General features: G+C 42.0%; 1 protein-coding gene across 3 annotated transcripts in view; it reads left to right on the forward strand.

Moving 5' to 3' along the window:
* Nucleotides 1–16,207, forward strand: part of LOC126480690 (ADP-ribosylation factor GTPase-activating protein 1) — a 78,424-nt gene that overhangs the window by 37,093 nt on the left and 25,124 nt on the right. For 2 of the 3 annotated variants that reach the window (XM_050103929.1, XM_050103928.1), the window contains exon 6: nt 7,464–7,553. In XM_050103929.1, the coding sequence (XP_049959886.1) occupies nt 7,464–7,553 (90 nt within the window). Of the gene's footprint in view, nt 1–7,463; nt 7,587–16,207 lie in introns of all 3 variants that reach the window. The other variant, XM_050103927.1, reaches the window with a different exon arrangement.

Below are 16,207 nucleotides of genomic sequence, written 5' to 3' on the forward strand. Positions count from 1 at the left end.
ATCTATGGTATTCTTTTTCATGTTGCCTGTCTGCAACTCAACACCAACAGTACCAATATGTTCTTTCCTTATTGTTGTTAATATCCTATTTTTATACGACATGTTCTAATCCTTAAGGATTTCCTCCCTGTGGATCTCTGGAGCAAAAAGCAGATCTAAGCCAATCTTTCATTCAGATTAATAAGCATCCAGTAAATTGTAAAGTCATTTTTTCTTTGACTAAATTTCATTGGCCATGGATTTCAGACACTCATTTTAATAATATGCTTATTACTGACATGTTGATTTACTGTTATTATGTAGACTCATGAAGCAGTCTTAAATAGGAAAATATTTCACATGTACATATTTGGCAGGCTGTTTCCAGAATCTGTATTTAAAATATAAATAAAAATGCAATGTAATTGTCACCAAATTTCAAACTTTTTAAAAAGTTATTACTATTATTGTTGTTGTTGTTTTATTATTATTATTATTATTATTATTATTATTATTACTATTTATAGCGTTCTTCAAAGGCTTGGCTCCATTATCACGTTCTAGTGTTCACTTCACGTACATTGCTCCTGGTAAACTGACACTGTTAAATATCTAGAATGTTTTATCAATTTGATTGTAGAATGCCTTTGGTAGATTAATAAGAAGAAATGTTTTTCAACTAATGTGATATACTTCTAATCATGTACATCTTCATTGCCTTTCACTCCTTGAGTGCAGTGCAGTGCAGTGCAGTGCAGTACAGTACAAAGTGAAGACATTACAGGGTTGCAGATGTGTCACATCAGTACCATAACATTTCTACTTACTAATCCACCTAAAGTATCCACCAATCAAAGTGGTGAACTTGAAATATTCTAGATAGTTTGACAATGTTAGTGTCCCAAGAGTAATGCATCTTAACTAAACACCAGACCTGCCTTCTGATCAAAATTATCCATAAATTTAAAAAAATTTAAATTTAGTGACCAATTATATTGTTTTTTCGAACATTATGGTTGTTTATTAGGCTCCTATTAGAGGTGGTATGAACATGCCTTCATTTGGACCATTACCAAACTTTCGCTGTGTAATTATGCATTTTTATCATTGTACAAATCATTACCACAATTGAAAGAAATAATAAATGACGGAAGTTCTAGGACTGACAGGGAACTGAACCTTTGGATTTGTAGGCTGGCATGAACCACTGAATCATTCTTAGAATTGATTGGTGTACAGAGTCTTTTTTTTTTTTTTTTTTTTTTTTTTTTCTTTTCCATCCTCAACTATCCCTTTCTCTAAGCATTTATGTTTTTAAATTCTTAATAAATTGAATTAAGAACTGCATGAAATAAATATTATTTCTGCTAAAGCTCCAGTTTTTTGATGTGTTAGTAGTGAACTGGTCAATGAAGGCAATCAAACAGCTACTGAAAGTTAACACTTTAATAACTTTATTTATAAAATGTAACAGTATTATGAAAAGGATAGTTGCTACACACCATATAGCGGAGATGCTGAATCACATAGGCGCAACAAAAGGACTGTCATAAAATGAGCTTCCGGCCAACAAGGCCTTTGTTGAAAGTAGACCCCACACACACACACACACACACAAAAGCCAGACCAGTCTGTTGACTGAAAGCTCATTTTGTGACAGTCCTTTTGCTGTGCCTATATGCAACTTCACAGCTCTGCTATATGGTGAATAGCTACTATCCTTTTCATAATATTGTTACAGTCCATACTGGATTTTTCTTTGCTTTATTTATAATATGAGCACTTAAAAACTGACATATACAGAACTTTGGATTGCCATATGTCCTTTTTGTGGTGCCGGATTGTGTAGAATGAGAGTAATTTTCTTGAATGCTGATACAATCGATAGTCACTGATCTGTTGTTTTGTCCAAAACAGACATTTTGAGACTTTGACTGTATACAAAATGCAGGTTGATTCTTGCAAAGTAGAAAACATTCACCAGTCATTATTGATAATGCTATTTATTTACACAAATAACATCATTTTTCCAAATAAATAGTGTTATCAATAGTGGGTGGCTGCTGTCTTCTTGTTTGCAAGAATCAAACTGTAAACAACTGACGTGTAATGGTCCTTGGTAGCATTGTTCTTTCTCATTGAAATTTACTCAATGGCGTCTTACATCCTAAGGTTAAGTCTCCAGATTTATTGAATCTGGGCCAAAGGTGATAGTGCAGCAGCTTAAAAAGATGTTCTGCCTAATCTAAGTTGCACGCAGTAAAGTCGTGTGAATTCAGCGTCCCCTGGTGGCATGTATGTGTAGCAACCACCCATCAGAGACAGTGAACGATTGAAGCTCAAGTTCAGTGGCAATGTGCTGGCAGAAGATTTAAGTGCTATCTCCTGTATAGCTGTGAGGGCGTGCTACGTGTGATAAACAAAGGTGCCATTGATACCGCATTCCTCTCCCACCTCCTCTCTCCCTCCCCAGAATAGCACACTGTTGTTGTATTGTATGGGTATGGTTGTGGGTAACAACAAGGGGGATATCTGTGACATAGTGCTGCTGACGGGATGGGCTGTGGCACAGAAGAAGATGCCACCAACCAATCTGGGTCCCGACACTTGACTCACAGAACACTGGGAACACCTGCCAAAAACCAGACGTAGGACATTTGTACAAAAGCAGAGGTGGGTGCAGCATTGGGTCTGCTGAGGATGCAGAAACCTGTATGGCTGATGTATGTTTGATATCCGTGACTATTGCAGCAAATGGTGAGTCATGGCAGCTGTGGACGCGGCATCAGCTGCTGGAAGGGAGATCAGGGGTCAATCTCCATGCTAGAGTTTTAGGAAGACCAGTGTGCCCAGATATCTGGCAACAGAAAGGCCTACTGAGGGACAGCAGACAGCATGTCTGAAAAATGAACATTTATGGCAGGTTCATTGTAATCCTGAAAACAAAGTTGGCTTTGATGTCGATGATGGGTGCCCGATGCACCATAAATGATATAATGAGCATGGCCAGTCGTCTTAGTGATAATGTTGTGTTCCAGATTGTGAGGATTGTTATGGACACAATAGAAAACTTTGTATTTCATGTGGAACTTCGTTGTGAAGTTGGCATTGAAAACGGTGGCAAGGGTACAGAGATGCAGTGGTGTGTGGTGGCAGTGACCATGTAAGAGTTCTGCTGGTAAAGTGTCTTGAGCGGGCACCATGTGGTAGGTGCTTGGAAACAACAAAAGATTTTGCCTCAAGTGCGAAGCATGAATTTTGGACATCTGAGCCTTGAAATTGCAAATGTACATTCGGCATCACTGTTAGATTGTGGAGAGAATGGTGCCATTCAGATATGTTGAATTCCATTTCCTTGGCAAAGGTTGTTGAAACTCCAACTAAGAAGATTGCGGGCCATTGTCTGAGACAGTTGTTTGTTGCATGCATTCTAATCAGATTGAGGTCAACCTAGCCAAATGAGCAATCATAGTGTTTGTTGTGTTCGGTAGCATGTACGATCTGCCAAGAATCGGTTGGAAAAGCTTCAGTGCTTTGGTATCAGAATAATTAATTTGAAGGCATGAAACTTTTGATGTATCAAAACCCAGATCATTCCCATAGGTGAGACAGTATGTCTGCTTTTGCAAGCTGTGCCATGGGGTGATCAAGAGCTTCATATTGATAATTGGAGAGTTGTACTGATAGACTTTGGAGCCTCTGTGCTGTATAGTCATGCACACCTTTTGCTGGATAAAAAAGAACAATCAGCCTTATGGTCAATGACAAGAAAAAATTTTCTACCTTGCAGATATTTATGAAATTTTGTGACACCGTAAATTATGGCTAAAGCTTTCTTTTCCAGCTGACTAGTTGACTTGGGCATTGTTCAACATCTTAAATCTGAATGTGTTCCATTTGGCAACTGCGTGAGCCAAAACTGCCCCCCCCCCTCCCCAATGCATCAATTGCAAACACTATTGGTTTTTTCAAATCAAAGTGCATAAGACATGGTGAACTAAGAAATGCTTGCTTCAGTTTCTGAAAAGACTGTTTGCATTCTCCAGTCCAATTAAAAGCAATATCTTTACACCAGAGACAGTGCAAAGGAGTGGCTGTGTGCACAGTGTTTCGAATGAATTTGATGTTGCATGTCACTTTGCTGAGAACAGCTTGGTGTTCTCGTGTATTTGTAGGAGAAGATAATATCGGTATTGCCTCTGAATGCTTACGAGCACCGTGGGTGCCAATGATGTGTTCCAAATATTCAATTTCAATATTTAAAAATGAACATTCCTGTAAATTACACTAGTTTTGTGTCAGCTAAAACTTGAAAATGAGCCACCAAATTTGTGTTTATGCTGTTGCCTGTGTTGGCTTTGAGAGACTGGGGCTGTTTTGAACAGTCCACAATCAACATTGCAGTAGAGATCACATTAAAGTCAAGTTTAGTCAAGACTTGCACTTCCTGAGCTTCAATTACTTTAAGCACACTTGTGAGAGCAATGTCATGATATGATGCTTTAGAATCACAGTCCATATTCTGTGGTTCTTTTTTTTTTTTTTTTTTTTTTAAATAATGGCAGTGGGAAGCATTTTGTCTTTTAATAAGGTTCCACAAGGGCTGTTAAATTCATTTCCTAGCCATGCTCTTGAGTTCAGCAACCTATCCTTTTAAGATTAGTTGTAATGAAAAAATTTGAAACTGGCAGTAGCTACATGAATTTGAGTATTGAAGTCTTTGAGTTTTCTAACATTGTTTTCATAGGGTCGGGTTTGGCATTCTGAGGAAACCACTTCATACAGAACCTTAAAATATACACTCCTTTCCAAAAAGAAAGAGCATCGTGATTCATCTGATATGTTATATGATTGAAATGCTGCCCGAACTGCAGGCGGTACTCCACCCATTTCTGTTGTTTTGCATCAAAAGAGCGAAATGGAGAAGGTGGCACCTGGCCACTGGCATTCTTTGTTTCAGTCATTGTTGTGTGCTGGACTTGTGTGTCAATCAATCTATCAATAGCAGTGTGCAAGGAGGTAATTTGTTACACTGCAAAACATGATACATACAAAAATTATGTAAATATTTATGACTTTCCGACAAGTACCAAATTTAAGCACTAGACTCGTCACCAGTGGATGTCTGATATGTTGTTAATTGAGGTGTCCAATGAAGACAATCAGACGTCTACAACATATATCACAATAACAACATACAACTTTTGTATTGCTGTAGGTCCTTTTTGTGGTTCTTTGCTATAAGCAATGTGAGTAATGTCCTTGACAGAATTAAAGAGTCTTGAATGCTGATACAATCCAATAAGTCACTGACATGTAGTAATGCTTCATTTCGTCATGCTATGTCCATGTTATGTCCTAACTGCAGCTGCCTGTACTAAGATCAACAAGTCTGTAGATTCTATGAATCTGGGACAAAGCTCAATGTGTGGTTGCTCAAAAAGACGTACCAGTCAGTCAGTCATAGGCAGTGAGGTCATGTGAATTCATCATTATCTAGTGGTATATATGCATTGTGCTCACCCATTGGAGACAGTGAACAACAAGAGCATGCTCTCCGACAGCGTGCTGGCATGAGATTTAAAATTGCCATCTCTTGCATAACTGGGTGCATTGCGCCACATGCTGTCAACAAAGACGCCATTGATACTAGATTTTTAATCTTTATTTTCACTGCTTTTTTCAAGCTGTGCTCATTGTCATGCTCATTGTGAAGTGGCACATATGTATTACATTCCAGATAGAAGATGGCCTAATGTTAATTGCATATAAACGTATTATGGGCTAAAAATGACCACAACTGAAAGTTTATAATTCAAAGATGGTACACCATCTAGAGGTAAAGGATTAACATACATAATTGTTTCACAGAAATAAGTATGAGCTAAAATATTGTCCCAAAATGAAAGATATTGTGAAGGACCATCACACACTTTTTTTTCAAGCATGGTGAATATTGTGTGTGTAGAGTGTGTTGTGTGTGTCATCTGAGCAAGAAGAAATACAAATCTGTGTTGATTGTAACACACAGTGTGCATGGCTCGTGCACACACACATTTGGTGCTCACCCCCCCTCCCCACTCCGTCCCCCCCTCTCTCCCCCCTCTCTCCCCCCTCTCTCCCCCCCTCTCTCCCCCCTCTCTCCCCCCTCTCTCCCCCCTCTCTCCCCCCTCTCTCCCCCCTCTCTCCCCCCTCTCTCCCCCCCTCTCTCCCCCTCTCTCCCCCCTCTCTCCCCCCTCTCTCCCCCCTCTCTCCCCCCTCTCTCCCCCCTCTCTCCCCCCTCTCTCCCCCCTCTCTCCCCCCTCTCTCCCCCCCTCTCTCCCCCCCTCTCTCCCCCCTCTCTCCCCCCCTCTCTCCCCCCTCTCTCCCCCCTCTCTCCCCCCTCTCTCCCCCCTCTCTCCCCCCCTCTCTCCCCCCCTCTCTCCCCCCTCTCTCCCCCCTCTCTCCCCCTCTCTCCCCCCTCTCTCCCCCCCTCTCTCCCCCCTCTCTCCCCCCCTCTCTCCCCCCCTCTCTCCCCCCCTCTCTCCCCCCCTCTCTCCCCCCCTCTCTCCCCCCCTCTCTCCCCCCCTCTCTCCCCCCCTCTCTCCCCCCCTCTCTCCCCCCCTCTCTCCCCCCTCTCTCCCCCCCTCTCTCCCCCCCTCTCTCCCCCCCTCTCTCCCCCCCTCTCTCCCCCCCTCTCTCCCCCTCTCTCTCCCCCTCTCTCTCCCCCTCTCTCCCCCCCTCTCTCCCCCCCTCTCTCCCCCCCTCTCTCCCCCCTCTCTCCCCCCCTCTCTCCCCCCTCTCTCCCCCCCTCTCTCCCCCCCCTCTCTCCCCCCCCCTCCCCCCCTCTCTCCCTCCCTCTCTCTCTCTCCCTCCCTCTCTCTCTCCCTCTCTCTCTCCCTCCCTCTCTCTCTCCCTCCCTCTCTCTCTCCCTCCCTCTCTCTCCCTCTCTCTCCCTCCCTCTCTCTCCCTCCCTCTCTCTCCCTCCCTCTCTCTCCCTCCCTCTCTCTCCCTCCCTCTCTCTCCCTCCCTCTCTCTCCCCCCTCTCTCTCCCCCCCTCTCCCCCCCTCTCCCCCCCTCTCCCCCCTCTCCCCCCTCTCCCCCCCTCTCCCCCCCTCTCCCCCTCTCTCCCCCCTCTCCCCCCCCTCTCCCCCCCTCTCCCCCCCTCTCCCCCCCTCTCCCCCCCCTCCCCCCTCTCTCCCCCCCTCTCTCCCCCCTCTCTCCCCCCCTCTCTCCCCCCCTCTCTCCCCCCCCTCTCTCCCCCCTCTCTCCCCCCCCTCTCTCCCCCCCTCTCTCCCCCCCCTCTCTCCCCCCCTCTCTCCCCCCCTCTCTCCCCCCTCTCACCCCCCTCTCTCCCCCCCCTCTCTCCCCCCTCTCACCCCCCTCTCACCCCCCCTCTCTCCCCCCCTCTCTCCCCCCTATATAACATAACTGTCATCAACTGTAAAGATAAAAAGTGCTGAAATGTGCCCCACTAATCTGCTGCTGTACATTTCATTTAATAGGGATGGTCAGTATTTTCATCTTCTGCAAGCAAGATTGCAAGTAAAGCAACGGAGGGAGCCATCAAGATTGGAGGGATTGCATCTCAGAAGGTAGCTGAAATTAGTGTTTCTGTTGGTGAAAAGGTAAGAGCTGTAGAATGCTTCTTCCCAATAGGCTATACAGTTTCTCCCAGCTGATGGTGTCAAGAGCAACTTAAAACTGGATTCTCCATTTCTATAGTTTTTGGCCTGTTGGGCTTTTGTGTTTTTCTTACTGGTTTGTCTTGTATAGTGCGCATCAAACCTTCACGGTCAAAGTTATGCACAAGGTAAAGGATCTTGAATTGAGGTGTTTGAGACAAGGAAGTTAGTAAGTTTTTTGTTCACATAAATAACTGCTTTTCAAAGTGACTACTAGTTGTCTTCATGTAATCATTGCAGTGGCACATAAAATGTTGCCACATTCTCTCGAATATTCCTGTTAACTGCTGTACAGAGAGATAAGCGGCTAAACCCTCCAAAACACTCTCTTCAGAGTTTACTGGGTTTCATGCAACCTTGCGAGAGAAAACATACAATACTGAAATTCGGCAGTCGTGTTTCCCTTGAGATACGACCACCTATAGCAATCGAACAATAAGGGTATCTTTTATTCAGGTACCCACAGACATTAACATCAAAATGGTGCAGTGCACTGTTGTGTTGAAACCACAATCTCTCGCAGACAACAGAAACAGTGTCTAACAAATAAGGCAGCACATATCACTTTAATTCCTAGTAATATGTATCATAAAATTGAGATGGCAACAAATGAGGTCATTTTGTTAATCTTGTGCAGTTTGAGCCCACAAGCTGATAGAGAATTGGTACTGATAATATGAGAAGAGCATCTGAATTTTCATCACTCTAGACATAGTTACTGAGGCAGTTGAAAAGCCACCCATCATGGTGAACATGGTCCCATCCATACTGTAGAAAGTTCAAAAAGTTTTTGCCGTGCTGGCCAATCTTGTGACAAAACTAAACTGCAGCTTTGAAGTCATTAGGCCCCATTGTGTTGCACATGATGTTTAATTTCTGCTGAATCAGTATTCTCCATGCTGCATTCTGCAGAGTATCCATTTCACAGGCATGTTGCTCATCAATAAATCTCCTTGAGTTGTGCTACTCGAATAGTTGTTTGTTGAGAACTTCAGTCAGTTCTGTAGCTTGAACTACTCAGTTTCTCAGAATTTTCTACTCCTGGTGATAAATATGTTCCAATTAGGTTCCAGTTGTGAAACGTTTCTCTGGACATTTGCTTGGATTTCTGGGTACTGCATTGTGATAGGACTGATGACCTCAGATGTTAAATCCCATAGTGCTCAGAGCCATTTGAACATCGTGATGCACCGCAAATGATGAAGGAATGAATATATGGCTGCAAGTTCATATTATGAGTAACACTCTGTCTTTGAGAATTGGTAACGAACTGTAAACATTGGTGGTCTCCACTGTGAACATATCACATATGAATGAATATTGTCTTTTGAGGTGGTGCCACAAATGCTGATGAAACAGGCTGCTGTTTGTAACAAAACACAAGCAGTTTACAAACATGTGCTTCCCCCCGCATTGCTCCTTCAAGATATCCTACTACCTAAAATATTAATTTCCAAACACTGACTCCTTATCTCAAAGTATTCAGTTTAACACCCCTACTGCATAGAATGTCCTGCGTATTATGTCGGACTATCAGGCTGTGGTACATCCATTAGTCTTCAGTTAAAATAAAATACTGGCTGTTGTACTTAATAGAAGTAGTTCATGATGTTGTTCTCTTCAGGAATAGTCTGAGTCATATTCCTATCCGAGTTAGTACTGGAATTTTCATTATTATGAAATATGCTCCAAGATTTAAAACAAAAAACCCACCATGAAGGAATTATCCAAGTGGGATGGTGATTGGTAGTGATGATGTACATGCAGCACAAAAAAGATTGTTTAAGAATAATTGGATGATTTATTCAAGAGAAAGAGCTTCACAAATTGACAAGTCAGTAATGTTTTGGTCCACCCCTTGCCATTGTGCAAGCAATTATTCAGTTTGGCATTGGTTGATGGAGTTGTTGGATGCCCTACTGAGGGATATCATGCTAAACTCTGTCCAATTGACACATGAAATCATCAAAATACTGAGCTGGTTGATGGGCTGTGCTCATAACACTCTAAACATTCTCACTTGGGGAGAGATGTGGTCACCTTGCTGACCATGGTAGGAGATGAGAAGCGGTAGAAACTATCACCATGTGTGGATGAGCATTGTCTTGCAGAAATGTAAGCCCAGGATGCCATACCTTGAAGGGCAACAAAATGGGACATAGAATATAGTAAACATACAGCTGTGCTGTAAGGGTGCTGTGGATAACAATAAAAGGGGTCCTGTTATGAAATGGTATAGCACCCCATCCCATCTACCTTGGTTAACATGCCATGTAGTGGGTAACAGTTTGGTTGGAATATCACCGCTGTCAGGGATGTCTCCAGAAAAGTCTTCATTGGTCATTGGGGCTCAGTTGAAGTGGAACTCAGCACTGAAGACAATTCTACTCTAGGCAGTGAGATTTGAAAGGCCCCAATGACCAATGAGGATGTGTCTGGAGATGACCCAGTCAGCAGTGGAATACTGAACTGACTGCCACCTGCCATACGGCACGACAACTGGTTTGGGGTGCCATTTCATTTTGTAACAGGACCCATTTGGTTGTCATCCACAACACCCTTACGGCACAGCGGTACATAGACGATCTTCCATGCCCCATTTTGTTGCCCTTTATGGCAAGCCATCCTGGGCTCATATTTCAGCAAGATAGTGCCTGCCCACATACAGCGAGAGTTTCTACATGATTGCCAAACCTTACTTTAGTCAGCAAGCCACCAGATGTCTTTCAAATTGAAAAAAAATGAAGCACTCTGGGGGAGTGCCGCCCAACCAGATGAGGATTTTGACACTGTCGCACCAATTGGGCAGAATCTCCCATGTAGACATCTAACAACTTTTATCGGTTGATGGCAAGCCAAATAACTTCTTGCATAGGGGTTAGAAGTGGATCAACGCTTTATTGGGTTTATCAATTTGTGAAGCTCTTTCTCCTGAATAAATCAACCATTTTTTCTGACATTATAGTAATTTGGTTGTATATACTTGTAAATCGTGTCTACAAATTACCATCCGCGGGTAATTCCTTCATGATGCATCTTTCCTCCCCCTCTTAGAATGTATAATGGCTGAACATAAGTTTCTGTTGTAGCTTCACTTTAGTGTTTAGACTTCGTAAATGCTTGTTTTTTTAAAATGAGATTTTATTTATTCCCATTGCTGTTCTCCCAGCCCAACATATTATGAATCCCTGTGTTTGGTTTCATCAGACACCTTTTTGAATAGGTTGTTCCCCATGCTCTTGTAAGTGTTAATCTTATCCAGTGCCTTCTTTCTAAAACTTTTTTAAGCACTACCCTCAGTTGCAGTCGACAAAACATCACAATCTTACAATTTTCTTCCATTATGCAGAGTCCGGCAATGCTTCACATGGAACTAAACGAAGACATAGCAGTACTGTTACAAACTAATAGGCCATGATTGAGATGTCTGGGGTTCATTGTTATCAGAGGTCAGTGGCACAGAAATTATTTGGGTGTAATTGAGGGTTCTTAAATTCAGTTAAATGAAAATTTGCATTGGGTTAATTTATTTGTGGTCAACTGCACTCAGAATTTCTAATCATTTTACATCTTAAAAAAATAAGTGAACACACAAATATAAGCACAGTGGCAGCGTCTTATTTTGCTGATCTGCTTAAAGTAAATCCCACATTGGTAAAAGAGAGGCTGATCACTGACGTCTTCATGCTTCTCCTTGTTTTTCGTGTCAGGCACCAGATATCTTCCTTTCTGAAACCATGAATTCACGTGGTCATCAGGCTTGAAACTTCTTAGTGGAGGACCAACGAACTTCATGAAAATAAGATGTTCTATTCTATTTAGATGCAATGATGGTCTTGTTCGAGTCTTGATCAAGTTCATTTATGAGGAGCCTGTTTCACATTCACATTGAAATTGGGATACTGCCCATAGTGTTAAAAGGGGCAGGACAGACATTGGGCATTTCTTCTGAGCAAGATATTCATGAAAATCTCTTAAGATTAGTCTTTCATGAAGCTTAAAACATGTATACAAGTTTCTTATTTCTGCTTCTCCGTAAGTTACATCATGTATTTATGGCCAAGTGGTTGTGTGCAAAACTGTAACCAATTGTGGGATTCCAGTGTCTTTTGACATTAATAGGTGATTCTCCATATGCCTGCCCAGGCACTTGCAGAACTTCACAGCATCAACATGATTCCCTTTATTTCTTGGTCCTTTTGAGATTCACACTGTTAAAGTGTTTCTGCTTCCAAGGCTCCAGTATAGTGTGGGCCATGTTTTGTCTTTCTTTCAGAAATACCTTAATTTTCTGGTGTATCTCCTAATGGGCCAAATAAAATGTAATGCATGAGCTTGCAAGTCAGCACGCTAAGTTCTGCCAACTGTTGAAGGGTATCGCACATCAGTGTGAGGTTTACTATAAAGTTGACATGGGTTATGTGTTTAAGTTGTTCTCCGTACATGACTTGCTCAGTTTTTATCTCTTGGCATCATCTTTGGCAATTTTGAAATGTGTCATTGAAACTTCAACATTTTCCCACATGACTGAGGCTGCTCTTTAAGTTAGAAGCATCTTTATCTAGAATCCTTAAGGAATTACACCCTTAGTCTTTGCTTGCAGTACTCAAGCCTTATCACTTCAGACTGTAACACGATTGTTTCATAACCCCATCATTGAACCCCAGTGCTCACTAATAAGTCATCAGTTACTACATATGTCTTCAGCAGTGACATCTTGCCATTCAGTAATTCCCAAAATTTTTTTTGGCTGGTTGATCAATATATGGAAGTTTTATCCTCAGATACTTTATCTGTGATGACAGCTGACTGAGTGTGGTACTATGAGGTCAGTTTTACTGTTCCCATGCACATAATTTTTGCTACCTTGTTCCCCATTTCTATTCCAACATCAGAAGCAATTATTTATGAACTGCTTTAATTGAATGAAGAATGCAGACCATATTGAAACCATTAAACTTCCACATGTCAGTTTGTTTCAAAATTGTGGAAGGCTTGATTTTTGTTGACTTATTTATTTGTTCAAAATACATTGTCAGTTACTTCCTTTTCCTTTTCAAAAGCATTAGTACATGATGTTTCCAAAGTTCTCAGTTTTGTAGTTTTTAGTGTTTTAACTGCATGCTGATGAGTTGAATTGTCTTTATGTATCAGTATTTTCTTGCAGAGAAAAAGCATTTGCTGAGATTTCTTTCCAGCTCCACCAATTCCACAAATAGAAACTGAAATCCACTGCTGTGAAATATTCATCCCTCATGATGTGCTTTCAGTTCCCAAGTTGCCAATCTCTTTAAAAATTTTGCAGCCAAGTCTTTTATTTTTTACCACCAACCATTCCTACTTATTGCAAAATTTCTGTTCTTTCTCCAAATCCCAGCATTTGGGAATATCCTCCGTCCCACTGCTACAAGCAGTTGAAAGCTCTTTGTTGTCATCTTCTTTTGCATCGCCACACAGCAACGATCTCATTTCCCCATCATTGTTTACTTTTGAATCAATAACTTTCAGCTGTTACACTGCTAGGTTGGATGTAAAATGGTTCATTATCATCTTCATCCTTCAAAACTAACCACACAGTCAAAATAACAGCCTAAATCACCATCCAACACAAGCCTTTGTGCTTGTAAGATCGAAAATTCCTTTTTCATGATTATTGGAGTATGGACCATCAGTTAATTTCCGTTCAGCTGTGCAGATTACCAACACAATCTAACACTTTCATTGAATAATATTATGAAAATGAATGATAGATTGCTACTGGAAGTAAAAATGACAGATTGAGTTGCAGATGGTCACAATGAAAAGACTGTTACCCATTAATCTGTCAGCCAAAGCCTTCTTCAGAAAAGGGGGGAAACACACACACACACACACACACACACACACACACACACACACACACACACACACACAATTCACGCAACCAAGTGCACATCAGCCCCACATGACCACTATCTCCAGTTGCTCTGGCCACAATGCAACTGTATCACGTCAAGCAGAAGAAGCAATTTAGAGTGGGGCAGGGAAGGGGGAGGGATAGCAGGGTATGGGTGGAGGAGTGGAGTCAGCATTGTCTGGCAGTGTGTGCAGGGGCTTGGTGGTAGGAGAAGGCTGCCAGGTACAGTGGCAGGAGGCTGTGGGGGAGGGAGGAAGTGGATGGACGTGGAGCAGAAAAGGGGAGGAGCAAAGAAGGGTAAAGAAACTGGTGTGTGTGTGTGTGTGTGTGTGTGTGTGTGTGTGTGTGTGTGTGTTGGCAGAGAGTGGAACACAATGAGGGTGAGGGGATGTGAATTAGGGGGTGTTGATTGGACAGAGGGGGTGGAAACTGTTAGGTGAAGGGTGTGGGGACACAAGGATACTGTAGGTTGAGGCCCCTGGGATGACATCAGGAGCGGAGAATATGTTGTAGTTGTGAAGCAGCCATTGAAATCAAGCTGATTATGTCCAGCTGCATGTTATGCCAGAGGGTGGTCCACTTCGCTGTTGGCCATAGTTTGGTGTGGCCACATTGGGCAGTGGCCATTTATCCTGGTAGACAGCTGATTGGTGGTCATACCAATGTCAAAAGTTGCACAATGATTGTAGCTGAGCTGATGACATGACGGCTCACACAGGTGTCCCGGTCTCTGATGGGGGTACAATAAGTCTTTGACTCTACTGAAATAGGAAGTGCCTGATCGGGTGGGCTGTGGTGGTCTTGCTCCTGGTTCTTTGTCAGAGATACGATCCTTTGGCAAGGGGCTGGGTTTGGGAATAGCACAGGATGGGCACTACGGTGTTGTGGAGGTTTGTGAGTGACACACTCTACTTTAACAGCTGTAGTAAGGATATTTGGCTTGACGCCCTTCATTTCAGGGCCTGATGATAGATAATCAAAGCCCTGGCAAAGGATGTGGTTCCGTTGTGCCAGTTCAGGGTGGTACTGGGTGATGAAGGGGGCACTCCTTTGTAGCTGATACTTCGGGGTAGTGGGAGGATTGGTGATGTGTAGGGATATGGTATGGGAAATTTGTTTGCAGACTAGGTCTGGAGGATAGTCCCATCTGTGAAGGCCTTTGTGAGACCTTCAACATATTGGGCAAGGGAGTTCTTGTTGCTACAGGTTAAGTTATTTCCAGGTGGCCAGGCTGTATGGGAGAAATTTTTTTTGTGAAAAGCATGACAACTGTCAAAATAGAGATGCTGTTAGTGGTTGGTGGATTTAATGTGGACAAAGATGTGAATGGAGTCATCAGAGAGGAGCTGGTCAACATGGTTAGATTTAGGTGTAGGGCTGAAGGGAGGCTTTTCGATAGGGCTGAAACTTCTGGGGGCTGAGGATTTTGGTGGAATGTTAATAACAGTGTTCTGGGATAGTTTTGGCTGTGGATGTAATGGAATGTTGCAAGATGTTTTAGGGGATGGGACAAGTTGGAAAGGTGGGCTAGGCAGGGTCTGAGTGCTATGAGAGATTGATGAGGAGGAACACTGTATGGCTCTAAAATACTTATTTTTGTGTAAACGAGTAAAATTTCTTCAAATTAAGCAGCTGTTACAAAGCTTTAGTTCAGCAAATAATAATCTGGTGCTTAGTGCCAAATAGAAATTGATTCAGTAGGTAGATTTTAAATCAAAGATTACCCAAAATATGCTCCAGCTTTTCTGAACAGCACGTTGACGCCAGCTTGTCAATGTACTTTAAAGTCAGAAGTTACATTTTACAAACTAGATACAAGTGTACCAATAATTTTTTAAACAGTCTTCAGATGTTTAAGGGGTTGCATATAGTTGCATTCCCCCTAGAAAAAACCCTGATATTGACCATCTTATAATTGTATTCTGCTGGGTATTTTTAATGATCATTATTTTGAGGATGTTTTCTAATTTTGAAACTCTTCTTCTTCTTCTTCTTCTTCTTATCATATCTCTTCGAAAATTGTACAGTTTGTCTTCTTAAACCGTGAAGCTAATTTTTTAAAAGTTGTAGAATGCCACTTGTGGTGTTTTCTTTCCAATGTCTTATGCCTTTTGTGTATTATTTCAGTAAATACTACTTACTTACACTATTGTTCTGTGTGATGGAACTGAAAATAATACGGCAGGTGACAAGTGCTCTAAGGATTTGATTTCACTGCCTTATATCCATGAACTGAATGACACCTTCCGAGTTGGACCTATAAATTACATGCATAAATTACAATTTATACAGTGGCTTGTTTGTATCAAGAGCCAACATAATCTAATTTTTTAGCACTCAGCATTGTAACATACACACACGAGTGTTCTTTGTTTGGACCAACTCCACACACAGAAAAGACATACGACAAATCATAGGTGTTGTCTTCATAAAACACCATCATGTTCTAATGTTATGGTCGTAATTTCAGAATAAAATGTTCTAATAATCTTAAATTGAGTGTAACCCTCCTCTTTGGCCAATGAACTTTCTGTTTAGACAGACTTATTGTTATTTTGGCTGGTTGTGAATTTCATTATCTGAGTATTTTTAGTTCCTGCAGTTTTTTATGAAGTAGCTTTTACTGTAAAGTTTGTAAGGGAGAAAAAAGAGGCCCATCTTACGAAAA

Source organism: Schistocerca serialis, chromosome 5 (assembly GCF_023864345.2).
Source record: "Schistocerca serialis cubense isolate TAMUIC-IGC-003099 chromosome 5, iqSchSeri2.2, whole genome shotgun sequence".
In the NCBI taxonomy this organism is placed as follows: Eukaryota; Metazoa; Arthropoda; class Insecta; order Orthoptera; family Acrididae; genus Schistocerca; species Schistocerca serialis.